At 47.0% G+C, this 14,464-nt stretch overlaps 1 protein-coding gene across 2 annotated transcripts in view; it reads right to left on the bottom strand.

Moving 5' to 3' along the window:
* Nucleotides 1–9,989: 9,989 nt before the first annotated feature.
* Nucleotides 9,990–14,464, bottom strand: part of GLRX3 (glutaredoxin 3) — a 43,425-nt gene continuing 38,950 nt past the window's right edge. Inside the window, exons 11-12 of one of the 2 annotated variants that reach the window (XM_011941958.1) lie at nt 10,959–11,037; nt 9,990–10,260 (exon numbers count right to left, since the gene is read on the bottom strand). In XM_011941958.1, coding sequence (XP_011797348.1) covers nt 10,987–11,037 — 51 coding nt within the window. In that variant the 3' untranslated portion in view covers nt 9,990–10,260; nt 10,959–10,986. Of the gene's footprint in view, nt 10,261–10,722; nt 11,038–14,464 lie in introns of those variants that run through there. The other variant, XM_011941957.1, reaches the window with a different exon arrangement.

Here is a 14,464-nt window from a genome sequence, read left to right as displayed (position 1 = left end):
CACGCGCCGCCACCGCCCGCCGCCGAGGTCTGCAGCCGACGTGGCCTCCCTGTGACTTGCTGCGCGCTGACCTCGATGGTGCAGCAGCGACCAGGGGACGATAGCATCCTGGACCGTTTTGCATACGTGGAAACTGAGCCTTTCAAGGTCCTGGAGCTGGTGCATTGACTCTGCATATGACAGAAGATTCAGTTCGCGCCCCGGCCTTGTCCCTCCAAAGTCACACCAGGCTGCAGAGGCAGCAAAGCTCCCAGTTGGCGCGGGACCCTGGGCATCACCTGCCGTCGCTGGTCCCGGGGTGTCCCTGCAGCCTCAACGTCCAAGGCACTCTGGGCTCCAGGACAGGGACCCGACCCAGCCAGGCAGGGCTCGTGACTGGCTCCTACCCTGGCGTCTGGTTCCAGGGCTGTTGGTTCCTGCACACGCCCTCCCCAGTGGCGCCACCTGGACCCTGGCACCAGGGGCTGCGCGCCTCCCCAGATGCGCCGGGCAGACTCCTCCAGAAGGGATGTGCACAGGCTGCCCCCAGGAGCGCGCGTCCGGAGCCTGAGCAGCCCCTCCCGGCGCACACCCCCGACCCCACCCCTGTGCGCCACAGGGCCCGGGGGAGGGCACAGAAACAGGATGGGAAGCAAGGGGGGCACACGTGGGCGGGCGATCTGTTCCCTGAAGCTCCCAAGACCCAGGACTTTCTAAATTCACAAGGCAGCCTTCACGATCACCGGTAGGTGTATTTGTCAAGGGAAGAGGACAGGACACGGTTTAACGTTCGTTCGCTTGACTTAAAACTTCCAGTATTTGCGGCCGGGTGCGGTGGCTCACGCCTGTAATCCCAATCCCAACACTTCGGGAGGCCGAAGTGGGCCGGATCATGAGGTCAGGAGATCGAGACCATCCTGGCTAACATGGTGAAACCACGTCTCTACTAAAAAATACAAAAAACTAGCCGGGCGAGGTGGCGGGCGCCTGTAGTCCCAGCTACTCGGGAGGCTGAGGCAGGAGAATGGCGTGAACCGGGCAGGCAGAGCTTGCAGTGAGCCGAAATCGCACCACAGTAGATGGAACCCAGTGCGCCCGCCGGGGATGAGTGCTCCCGCTGGCCTCAGACCTGCCTTCAGGGAGAATCCGTCCCTGCCCCAGGCCTGAGCACAGTGCTTGCTGTGATCCGGAAGCAGCAAGATCCGGAGCGGGTTTGAACCCTGGGCTGAGCCACTCGCCCCCTGGATGAGCGCTTTGGCAAATTCCTGAGTTTGTTTCCCTACCGGCAAAAATAACACCCAAAATGCCATCGTGCTGGGGGGTGCTCAGCAGGTTCTAAATAGGCACCACGCTTCGGGCAGGGCATGGCCTTCACGGTGGGCTGCTCCCATGGTGCCAGCGTTCTCTCCTTCCAGCAAAGCCGGTCCTGGGCACCTCCTCACCCTCTCTGCCTACCATTAGGACCGGTATGGGCCCATTCACAGCCCAGCACTCCACCCTCCACACAGTGCTGTCCCTGGCCACGCAGAGGAACATGTCTCCCTCCCAAGCCACAGGAGCCAATTCACTGACTCCTCACACCTCACAGGGGTTAAGAGGGCGAACTGCAGCCAGGAGGCCCAGGGTCAAATCCTGGTCCACCAGGTACTATGACCAGGAGCAGTTTGCTTCACCCATGCCTCAGTTTCCCCATCTGTCAAATGGGGCTGATGATGTCTACCTCATAGGGTCGTGGTGAGAATTAGATGACTTAATACGTGTCAACTGTTGAGGACAGCACCTGTTTGCTGTGGTAGTTTCAGCGTCGGTTGGAGAGTACGTCCCTACAGGAATGCACATAGAACAAGGGCTCACAGGTGACCGGGTGTGTGTTTCTCTAGTGAGAAGTTCGGAGCAAGTTCAAAGAGAAGATCATGGTTAAGGTGAGTGGCCCTTTAACAGAATCTCCAGGAAAGGAGAACCCTGGGATCAGGGCCTGAGCTCCCCAACCTCCTTCAGCCACACGGCTTGAAGCAGGACTGGCTTTCCAGGCCTGCCACCTGTGCGGTCCCATGGGGCCCTGCACTCAGGACTACATTCGGTTTCACGTTCTGCTGTCATCATCTCAAAATTCTTAATAATTTTATCTGAACGCGTGCTGTTAGTGCAGAGGCACCACAGAGCATGTGGGTGAGCAGAGAACTGGCTACTCCTTGCCACCCGGCTAACATGCAGGGTTCACGATGCACCAGAAGCAGCATTCCAGTGGGCCCCAGCATCAGGGGTGACAAGACTCAAGGCGAGGGCAACCTCGGCGTGTAACCGGCTGTGACAGGAGAGCTGGAGCTGACAGCCCTGGCACCACACTTTCCAATCACACCAGAACTTGCTTCCAGCCCAGAAAGAGAGCAATTGCATTCTAAGAAACACGGATGGCAGAGTAAATCATCATATCCTCTCTGCCTTGTCTCTTGCCTGTACTAGCCAACTACTCACTGAAGATGACACAGAAGGCAGGCAATGAGAGGGCAACCCACAGCTCCTTCTCTCTCTCTTGCCTTAGCCTGAAGGCAGTGCTCGCTGAGGGAATGTGCAGGGATCAAGAGCATTTCCTTTTGTGCAGCGCCTCCAGCATCCTGGCAGAAGCTGAGATCGATATTAACAGGCCAGCTCAGGTACCCCACACACAAGTTAAATGCTCTTATATTTGCATTTGAAATTGCCACTGCACAGTGTAAAGAAAAGCAGAAACGTTCATGTTAATGACTTAAATTTCTAATTTTTCTTTACTTAGAATATTAAGTAGCAAATAATAAACACCAGGGGGAAAAGCTTTGTATCTCAGCACCTCCAAGGGCACATTTTGCCTGCTTCCTGAACAAGCCCTAAAATTTATACACCTGGACCTGCACGCAGGCCCTGCCCTGCGATATAGGAAACTCCTTCCCTGACAGCGGACGGGGAAACAGCAGAGGGCTGCAGCCCCGATGGGAACCCAGGGCTCCAGGACTCCTGGGCTTAGCTGCAGGAGGAGGGCAAAACCTGTCGTCATTCCCAGAGCATGCCCAGCAGGATGTTATTTTTTTTTTTTTTCTTTTGAGACGGAGTCTCGCTCTGTCTCCCAGGCTGGAGTGCAGTGGCTGGATCTCAGCTCACAGCAAGCTCCGCCTCCCGGGTTTACACCATTCTCCTGCCTCAGCCTCCGGAGTAGCTGGGACTACAGGCGCCCGCCACCTCGCCCGGCTAGTTTTTTGTATTTTTAGTAGAGACGGGGTTTCACCGTGTTAGCCAGGATGGTCTCAATCTCCTGACCTCGTGATCCGCCCGTCTCGGCCTCCCAAAGTGCTGGGATTACAGGCTTGAGCCACCGCGCCCGGCCGGGATGTTATTTTCAACAAGAACGCGCTTTCTTACATTTAAGTGTGTGAAACTACACACACTTCCTGCACCTCAGTGCATGGGGTTCAGGGATGGAGATAGAATGGGCCACCACCTCCCATCTCAGCCTCTCTGCTCAGGACCACCCCTGCCAGATCCTATGCTGCTTCTCATCAGCAACTTTAGACAGCCAAGCGTGCTGCAGCATGGGACGCGCTCCTACCCACCAGGAGCCTTTGATTCTGGGACAAGACTCCTGGCATGAGGAAGACCCGCAGATCCTCCCTACCTGCACCCACCAAGGGCAAATGCCCTGGGACCTTCCTCCAGACCTAAAGGCAAAATAGAGGGATAGGTTGGGGCTCAGAAAATGATACCCACGGCCTGGGCTTTGGCACACTGACTACTAGGAACTGCAGGACACCAAAGGGCTTCAGAAGCAAGGGCTCTCTGACCCCCTCTGGCCCCTTCCCTTGCCCCCACCCCACCCACCTCAAGGTAGGCCACAAAGTAGAATGCCTCTTCCCCAGTGCAGGTGACAGAAACCAGAACCCTTCTCATGCAAGTCCAGCCACAAAGACCCAGAAATATGGCCGGATGCTGTGGCTCACACCTGGTAATCCCAGCACTTTGGGAGGCTGAGACGGGTGGATCACTTGAGGTCAGGAGTTCGAGACCAGCCTGGTCAACATGGCGAAACCCCATCTCTACTAAAAATACAAAAACTAGCCAGGCATGGTGGTAAACACCTGTAATCCCAGCTACTGGGCAGGTTGAGGCAGAATTGCTTGAACCCAGGAGGTGGAGGTTGCAGTGAGCCAAGATTACGCCACTGCACTCCAGCCTGGGAGACAAGAGCAAAACTCAGTCTTAAGAAAAAAAAAAAAAAAAACCTAGAAATATGACTCTCACCTTGCCCGGCCTTTGTGTAGGAGTTTAACTGAGCAGCTTAACTTCAAAATGCATTTTTATAAACTTTTTTTTCCCTTTTCTTTAGTACTGAGACATAACCTTAAATTGCAGAAGCCTTTTCCCTTACTCTTAAAATAGACTCCATACCCCTCCCCTTTCTCACCGTATACCCTCTTCACATGTGTCTGTGAGCTAGTCTCTAATTACGTGCTTACTTCGAAGTTCTAGGGGCTAATCTTGAGACAGACCAAATGTGGAAACCCAGCTACAAAATCCCAGAGCTTACCTCAAGGTGGACAGTCAAATCTGGCCACTCGTTGAGATGATGCCAGCCCACACTCCAGGTGGACTGAGGCCCAGGACAGCCACCAGAACAAGACACACATTGTACTCAGCACAACCCCTGCACGCCTCCCATTTCAAGTCCCCTCCCGTCGCCCCTTTCTAAACCCTTGCCTTCTCCCCAGAAATTCAAAGTCGTTACTTTGGGTGGGAATCCAGCCATATCCCCATGACTAGTTCTGGTTAACCATCATTTTCTTTCTACCAGACCTTGCTCTGTCAACTGGACTCTGGAACTGGCGAGCAGCTGGACCCGCGTTCCACTACAGGAGCCGGCCACAAAGACATCCTCCACAGTACTTTATCTGAAAGTGTTCCCAGACCTTCATTCCAGAAGGGCCCTGTCCTGTACCTGGAAGGAAGGAATGCTACACAGGGGCAAGGTTTTCCCATCCAGTCTACGATTAGACTCTTCCCTTCTGTCCAATCACATTTCTGCATGGCCACCCACTCTTCGTTGAATCTGACTGTGAACATGCAGTTTCTCTTGGATCTTTATTTCTGAAGGCTCCTGTGTCACCTAAGTCTTTACATAAATTTTATACTTTTCCTTGGTAATCTATTAAAGGAGTGTTGGCTGTGCCCCTTGTGATGGGTGAAGAAAGGTATCCTCCTTTCTGCCCCTACAGACAGGTGACGGGGTTCTCAAGGGCATCCAAGCTCCTTCTGGCTTTTCTCCATTATGTCGGGGCTCTCCCTTTTAAGCACAAAACATAGGACAAGAACATAAAAATCTATTTTAATTCCTTTAGAAATTACCATACAAGCCTTCTTCCTAAATAGACGGCTCCCATATCCAGGTTACAAGCTTGGGCTCAACGACAGGGCTAGGAGTTAGGGAACTCATTCCTGGGGACAGCAGACTGGGAGACAAGGGGCAGAGAAACGCTTACCTCACCTTGGACCACATGGCAGGCATCCCCCAGGCAACCCCGAACGAGGGCAGGCTCTCTCTCTAGGAGTTCATAGGGAAATCTGTAACTTCCTCGAACAAAACTTGATTTTTTGAGAAAAGATTAAATTAACACTGTACCACTGACAACCAATGACAAGATGAATGACCGTGGGGAGAACAGGTCTTTTTCAGTCAAAATTTGCAGGTCCTCGTTTTTTTGTTTTTTTTTTTCTGAGACAGGCTCTTATTTTGTCACCCAAGCTGGGGTGCAACGGCACGATCACTGGAGCCTTGACCTCCTGGGCTCAAGCAATCCTCCTATCTCAGCTCCCCAAGTAGCTGGGACTACAGGTGCACACCACCATGACCAGTTAATTTTTTATTTTTTGTAGAGATGAGGTTTCACCATGTTGCTCAGGCTGGTCTCAAACTCCTGAGCTCAAGCAACCCACCCGCCTCTGCCTCCCAAAGTGCTGGGATTACAGGCATGAGCCATTGTGCCCAGCCTGACACTTAATTTGTAAAAGCCACACCATTTCTAACAGGAAGGTAAAAATACTAGGTCATTTCAGAAGCCCCAGACTTGGGCAACTCCACTCACTAACGCAGTGTGCTACCTCAAAGCCAGCGTGGCATGAGGCTTCAAGTACAGCACTGGGGCTGCGCTGAGGGATCCTGGTTCAAATCCCCACTCCTAGCCCTAGAACCTTACAGTGACCTAAGTGCACCAAGACTCCCTCAAGGTATTCTGCTGCTTTCAGTGACTCAGTGCATGTGCCCGGCCCATGAGCTAACCGAACTCATTTCTTCTGAATCTGAACGTCTCTAAATATCAGACAAAGCTGTATGAAAAAAGCCCCCGAGACTCTGAAACCAGAATGGGATGCCAGTTATAAAACTTCTCTTTAAAGTTACCCATCCTGGTGAATGAGGCATCAGGAAGCTACTGCAGCTGGTGTCTGATTCGGAAAGGTGGATACCTCTCCTCGTCCATCACAAGGGGCACAGCCGACACTCTCATAACAAAAGAGATTAACAAGAGAAAAGCGTGAGATTGATTTAAGTCTTACGTGACACAGGAGCCTTCAGAAATGAAGACCCAAAGACTCAAGAGAAACTGAAACTGTCCGTGTTTACACTGATTCAATGATCAGTGGATGGCCATGAGGAAATGTGACTAGACAAAAAGGGAAGGGTCTAGGTCCTCCAACTCAACATCTGAAATGTGTATAAAACAAGAATTCATCTGCAAAAAATCAAATTACTTTTATTTAGAAAGGTTTAAATTTTGAAAAGTCCCAACTGTCAAATTTAAGGAAACCGATCTCAGGCCAGGCATGGTGGCTCAGGCCTGTAATCCCAATCCCAGCACTGTGGGAGGATCACTTGAGCCCAGGAGATTGAGACCAGCCTGGGCAACAGAGTGAGACTTCATGTCTACAAAAAAAAAAAAAAAAATCAAAACACAGCCGGGCATGGTGGCACACACCTGTCATCTCAGCTACCGAGGAGGCTGAGGTGGGAGGATCTTGAACCTGGGAGGTCAAGGGTGCCGTGAGCCTTGATTGCACCACTGCACTCCAGCCTGAGTGACAGAGGTGACCCTGCCTCAATCACAAAAAAAAAAAAAAGGAAAAGAAAGCTGATTTTACTTTAAAAACTAAACCAGAAATCATGTTTCATATTGCAATCTTAAGCTTTTAACTTTTCACTGTCAAGATAGGTCTTATTTGTATAATTCTTTCCAATAAGACAGATCATGATTACCAAGTGCTTAAAATGTATTGCAGTTGTTTCAGAGATTAAACATTTTCTAAGTTAATAAAATGAGACTAATTATAAAAACATGCTATCTTTTTAGTCTACTCCTGAGTAGACTTATGACATTTTTGTAAAGAATGGAAATGGCAATAATTTTTCTCCTTCCTTCTTAATGATCAATCCAGTTGGACCAAGGTGGACTTCCTGATGCTTCTGCAAGGTTCAGTGTTCAACAAACAAAAGGCAAAAGCATGTAAGTCACACGTGGGCAAGGCAACTGAACCCACCAGGTCCTGTTATTTTAATAAGGAGCATTTACATTATGATAGCCAAGTGTCAACACATTCATCAACAAGGGAGTCTTCAAATCAGTCAGCCCCCAGAGTTTAGAAAATAGAGTCATGAGGAAGAGCTGCTCGGCTGTAGGAAGTAGGGTTAATGCCCTCTAATCCCCAGGAATGGGGCAGACTGAAGCCAGAGCCAGGATCCTGGCAATTCACCAGTTTCTCATCATAGGTAAAAAGGCAACTGCATCCCACACAGCTCTGAGGGGGAGGCCTTCCAGTAGAGGCAAGCCTAAGGTTTGGGTGTCCCAGACCCTGGATGGACACCCCAGCTCCCAACCTGTAGCTGTGCCCTTGAGAGAGCTGCTTTCTCCCCTCACCTGCAAAGGAGAATTCCACAAACTACCTAACCTGTTTCATTGGTTTTAGTTTTCCTTTCCATTTTTCATCAAGAGTTTTTATTTAAAAATTAAAAAAGTTCATTCCTGCAGGCTTACTTCCCCTAAACAGATACCAATTCCCTAAGAAGCCTTCCTACAAGGAAGGCACAAACACACAAGTCAAGAGGAGTGAACAGCTCTGCCTGTATCAACCGGCCTCTTCTAGAAAGGAAATTCTGACATGTGAGGTTTGGTTTCTAAGAGTTAACAGGCAAACAGATGGCAGCCCCCACCATCGAGAGCCTCCCCACAGCACCAGCTCTACCCTAAGCACCATGCAGCTTTCACCTGGCAGGAAGCCACACGAAGCCCCACGACAGACTCAACAGAGCAGGCCAGGAAAGGGAGGGCAGGCAGAGCTGGCCACAGGCTCTGGCCTCGGTCCATGCTCCCAAAAGCACAGCAGTGCTTCTCAGGACAGAAATGTGTCCAGACATGAAAACTCTCCATACAAAACCTGCCTGGACAGTCCCTCCCACCATAAGCACCCAACAAGGCCTCACATGTGGGACAACATCCAAATGTCACGTTGTCACCTTTCCTCGTGAACTGAACAGATTTCTCAAATTCAGAAAACAACTTTGTCTCTAGAATTTGAGGATCAGAGAGGATTTCAATTCTGATAAAACATTTCTACAAGAGCAGGCTCAATTATAAACCCATACACAAACTCTCTTTTTGTTAGAAAATTCAATAGGGGAAGTTCAGTTGGGCTCAGGAATCTTACTTTACTTTCTCAAATACACTAATAAAATCAGATTAGGAATGGCCATCAATCCGCTTGTATGAACAAGATCTCTTGACCTTCCCCATGTCTGGCCAAAAACAACTAGAAAATAGAAATATGCTGCATTGTCACCCCAACTTACCTGGAGTCAGCAGAGCCAATGACCACCAGAATTTAAGAGGATAAATTCATATAGGACACAGGGGCAACTCCCCAAAAACTCTCAACACTCATCCTGCCTCAAACCAGGATGGCTCAACAAAGGATAATGTCCCTGATATCTTATGTCCTACAGGAGTCAATCAAAGGGAAAGGAGGTCTTCCTAAAATGCACTAACCACATGACCTTATCAGAGCAATGGCCTCTGGCCAGAACAGTGCTTCCTAAATTGGAGGTAGCCATTTATGTTAAAAGTTGTGCATTTTATTTATTTGTATGTGCATTAGAAAAAAACGGGCTTACTGAATCTGTGATGGCAAAGATATTCTTGCTTAGGATAAAGTGAAGTTAAAAGTTGACTTAGAAAATATACTAGGACAGTTGGCACTTAAAGAAAAAGCAGTATGCAAATGATTTAGGTTTGAGATAAGTATACAGAAAAAGTATGGAGCCCTCCTCCATGACACACACATCCCTGCAGCCAACAGCTTCATAAAATTTCAGTTAAAATTCTATTTGTATCTGCATTTAAAAGGTTTTATTTATACAACGATTTTCATTTTAAATAGAAACAAGGAAGTTGTCATGGACCAATGCTCTAAAAAGCCTTATTTAGTTACACAGAACGCCAAGAAAATTCACCACCATGGGCATCCTAACACCTAGCAGGAAGCAAGGCCTCGTCGAGCTTCATTGACTTGTACAGACCAGCCTCTGTCACACACAAATACAGCACTCTACTCCTTACACAATCCAAACAGAGAAAAACAGCCTGAGCTGAAGAGACAGCAACAGTGTGCAGGTGGTGGGCTAATCTTACCTAGGCCTAGGAATAGACGCATTTCATCCTGTTTATTCTTGTCTGAATTACTGACTTCTGCTTCCCTTTCCTTATCACGACCAGACAGTGCCAGCATCTTAACTGCCTAAACAGGGTGGGGTAATATATGAAGAGAATGTGTCACAAGTACAAAAAAAACTAAGAACCATGAGGTGAATTTAGCCATCCCATTTGAAGCCTGCTTGTGGAAGCCTAGTGGAGCAACTATTTCTCAAATATGTTAGATTCAGGATCAAAAATACTGTTAAAATTTTCATGGACTTCAAACTGTTCTCAATAGGACGACCAAAGGACCTTGAAGGACCAAATCAATGTTTATTATAAATAAGTGGACCAAGTGTGGTAGTCCTACCTGTAAATTCCAGCACTTTGGGAGGCTGAAGCAGGACACCTCATCTCTACAAGAAATAAAAAAATTAGGTGGGCATGGTGATGGCAGCCTGTGGTCCCAGTTACTCAGGAGGCTGAGGCGGGAGGATCACTAAGCCCCGAGAAGTCGAGGCTGCAGTGAGCTATAATCGTGCCACTGCACTCCAGCCTGGGTGACAGAGCCAGACCCAGTCTTAAAAAAAAAAAAAAAAAAAAAAAAAGTAGTGATGCTTACAACAAATGACAATACTTTTCCATCCTTTGTCATGACTACCCACTCTTCTAGACCTTATGAAAAAGTGTTTGTTGTATCATATTCAATGAGAAATCATTTTCCTCTGAAATGTTTCTTGGTAATTCACTACTGGTGCCTTGTGAAATGAGAGTCTAAACCTGCAGACATCCTACACTGCCTCTGCAATTTAACCACTGCCGAGCTCAGCAATGACATCAGAAACTAATTTCCGTTGTTTTTCCTAAGCTGTAAAGAGATCTTTCACCAGCGAGGGGAGCCATTGTGTTGGCAAAGGAGTTGTCCTAAATACTGTTGTGTACTGCATTCCGCCACAGTTCTCCATTTTCTGAAGACTGCCTTTCTTAACTGCTCGAAGATACTCATGTACTAAGAAAAAGAGATTTAATGTGGGCTAATTATAGTAGCTGTATGTTTAATATTGCTGTAAAGATATACTTTTTTCATACAATTATTAATAATTTGAAGATGTTTATTGCATTCTATTTTTGGTGGGAAAAAATGTAACATACATTTATTTAGCACGACATTGTGAAATACACAAAACATGTAACTGAGTAAGCAGGAATTTTCTATTCCTAGTCCATTTCTGAGGACTAAATCATGAACTGCTTCCAATGTAATTAAATACTTCTTGCAATAGTTGGGCACCAAGTTTAAGATTTATTAATTTTCTCCTCTCAGTATAGGCAGCAATTCACCATTTTCTTTCAGTTCCTAAAAATGAAAAACAACAATAATAATATGTATATGCATATATAAAAAGATGGAAACATCTAAACAATCACAGCTTGTATGTATATCTGGGAACCAAAAGAAACACTTATTGGATTAAAACTCCAGTCTTTTAACACTCTTAAACTAAATGTGCCATAAAACCTGAATACACTACACTATCAGGTTAAAAAAATAACAAGGTATTCTTGGCCAAGTGTGGTGGCTCACAAATGTAATCCCAGCACTTTGGGAGGCTGAGACAGGCAGATCACTTGAGGCCAGGAGTTCAAGACCAGCCTGACCAACATGGTGAAATCTGTCTCTTAAAAAATAAATAAATAAGGCTGGGCACAGTTGCTCATTCCTGTAATCCCAGCACTTTGGGAGGTCGAGGTGGGCAGATCACCTGAGGTCAGGAGTTCAAGAACAGCCCGGCCAACATGGTGAAACCCTGTCCCTACTAAAAATACAAAAATTAGCCAGGCATGGTGGCGGGTGCCTGTAATCCCAGCTACTCAGGAGGCTGAGACAGGGAGAATCTCTTGAACCCAAGAGGCAGAGGTTGTAGTGAGCCAAGATTGTGCAATTGCACTCCAGCATGGGCTAGAGCGAGACTCCATCTCATTCATTCATTCATTCATTCATTCATAAATAAATAAATAAATGAAGTTAAAGTATCCTAAAACCAACAGATTGTTTAGTATTAGGAAACAGAGCAACCGAAGCCAGTGAAGCCCCCTATTTAAACTACAGCAATAAATAAGGAAAATAAATCAAGTGACTTTCAAGGTTGAAGAATGAAGCAACGTGGCTGGGCGCAGTGGCTCACACCTACAATCCCAGCACTTTAAGAAGCCAAGGGGGCAGATCACTTGAAGTCAGGAGTTCAAGGCCAGCCTGGCCAACATGACAAAACCTATCTTTACTAAAAATACAAAAATTAGCCAGGTTGGTGTGGTGGCATGTGCCTGTAATTCTAGCTACTTAAGAGGCCGAGGCATGAAAATTGCTTGAACCCAGGAGGTGGAGGGTGCAGTGACCCAAGAGCCAAGATCACCCCCACTGCACTCCAGCCTGGGTGACAGAGTGAGACTCTGTCTCCAAAAAAAACAAACAACAAACAAACAAAAAAAGCAGTGTGACGTTAAAAGCCTACTCAAATATGATGCTTGTTCCCCTCCCGTTCTTCCACTCACAGAGAGGAAACAGGCTTTGCTATTGAAACCCAACCTGGGAATACATCTCTGTCTCAGGAAAAGCTAGAGTACCAGTAACAGGGAAAGGCAGAAACCATCAAAAAGACCTAACAATTCAGAAACAGACATGGCATCAAAAGAGCTACCACTAGATTGACTGGAACTGCAGTACAGGCACCATGCTCCTTGTGCCTGTTTTTCAGATTTAAAATCTGGAGTATAGACCCCAAGTTTGAAAGGAGAGACATGATAAATAAAATTTTCTGGTTTAAACAAACATTTAATGTAACATTTCAGGTTATCACTGAGCAGCGTAAACATCAATCAATAAAACCATTAAAATCCGTATGATCTCCTCTCTGGATGAAATTCAAATAGGAATGATGCTGTCACACAAAACCCAGACGGCTTTCAGTCATGTCTAGGGATCCTCTTCTACTATTCAACGAGCAGACACCCTGCCGCTCCAAGGGACCCAGCAGGACTTTTCTGAGCACACGCTCAAGAAGGCAGAGAGAGGACCATGCAGCTGAGTGGGCAAGGGCAGGTGGCCCTCAGGTGGAATCTGGACTCAGTGGATTACTAGTGATGGGATGGCTGACAACTCACCTGACCTCTCCACGTCTCTGTTTCCTCATTCTTCTACTGACAGAAGAATTCTGCTCTCTGAGGCTGCTTGGGAGATTACGTGAAGCAGCCTCTTAAAGCACCAAAGCAGTGTGCCTGGAACACTGAGAGTGCGCCAAATGAGGAAGTCCTCACCATCCTCACTGCTGTTAATGCGAGTCGGCAGGTGAAACATCTAAACCTAACCAAACTAAATCTTCTAAATCTCTCTCAACAAACTGTCTTAAGTACAAACATTCTGCAACAGCAGTAGTGAACCGTTTACTCTTCAGAGGCAATAACAACTCACAATTTTCTCAAGACACTAGATTGGCTGAGTAACCAAATAATTATTCAGTCACTCATTCAACAAAACAAATGCTCATTGCTCCAAAGAGGCCAGCCAGATTAGACCATTTCAAACATCCTTTAATTGAACTGAACATGAAGGACCGCACTCTGCAAGAAACAGATCAAAATGGCATCGAAAGAGCTATTCCATACATCTTCTCAAGGAAAAACGTTAACAATGTCACACATTCCAAATGTGTATGTTCTTAGCAGGTGAACATAAAAAAATCATATAACACTCTGTTATATAACTAAAAAGAAGTTATCCACACAGCTTAGCTTTAGAATTAAATGAGATTTATTGATTGTATCTTCCCAAGAGTTACCAATGGCTAAGGTACAGGCTATAAAACATTCAGACAAGAACAGGCTCAAGAGTATTTGGGGTGTGAGTACTGTTTGTGTCTTACAAAAATAAGATTTCATATATATATATATATATAGAGAGAGAGAGAGAGAGAGAGACGAAGGGAGGGAAGGAGGGAACGGGAGGAGAAACAAATGCAGATCAGTTTTTGCTGCTTCAGGGCTATACAAGAGCTATAGTCTTAAACATTTTTTTCCTCCAGGAGTGAGACCGTTCCCCAGGAAAAATGTCTCACTGGCTCGTTTAAGAAGTATGGCATCAAACCTGGAACTCCACAGTAAACAAAACCAGCACAGAGGCCACCACAGGACAAAAACAGTCTCTGCAGTCAATGGAGCTCAAGCTTTGTTTCTATAAAACATATTGGTCCAAAGTGCTGATGTCATTTCAGTGGTAAGCTAGTGCTTCACTTTACAAAAGCATGTGTTAAAAACTTTTATTTTGGCCGGGCGCGGTGGCTCACGCCTGTAATCCCAGCACTTTGGAAGGCCAAGGTGGACGGATCACCTGAGGTCAGCAGTTCAAGACCAGCGTGGCCAACATGATGAAACCCCATCTCTACTAAAAATACAAAAATTAGTGGGGCGTGGTGGTGGGTGCCTGTAATCCCAGCTACTCGGGAGGCTGGGGCAGGAGAACCACATGAACCTGGGAGGCAGAGGCTGCAGTGAGCCAAGATTGCACCATTACACTCCAGCGGGGCAACAAGACTGAAACTCTGTCTCAAAAAAAAAAAATTTTTTTTATTTTACAACATAACTAGAAGTAGTACTACTTGCTATTTGTTTTCCACATAAAAAGTCGAAGATCTGACCTTAGAGAAAATTCTCTAATGGACTGAGGCAAGAGGAAGGTCTGAGGGCAGTCAGCAGCCTACCTTTTGGGGCAGTTTTGTTCATGTCCCCGA

Source organism: Colobus angolensis, unplaced genomic scaffold (genome assembly GCF_000951035.1).
Source record: "Colobus angolensis palliatus isolate OR3802 unplaced genomic scaffold, Cang.pa_1.0 Scaffold204, whole genome shotgun sequence".
Lineage (NCBI taxonomy): Eukaryota > Metazoa > Chordata > Mammalia > Primates > Cercopithecidae > Colobus > Colobus angolensis.
Note: the sequence above shows the minus strand (reverse complement) of the source record. Positions and strands in the feature narration are given on the sequence as shown.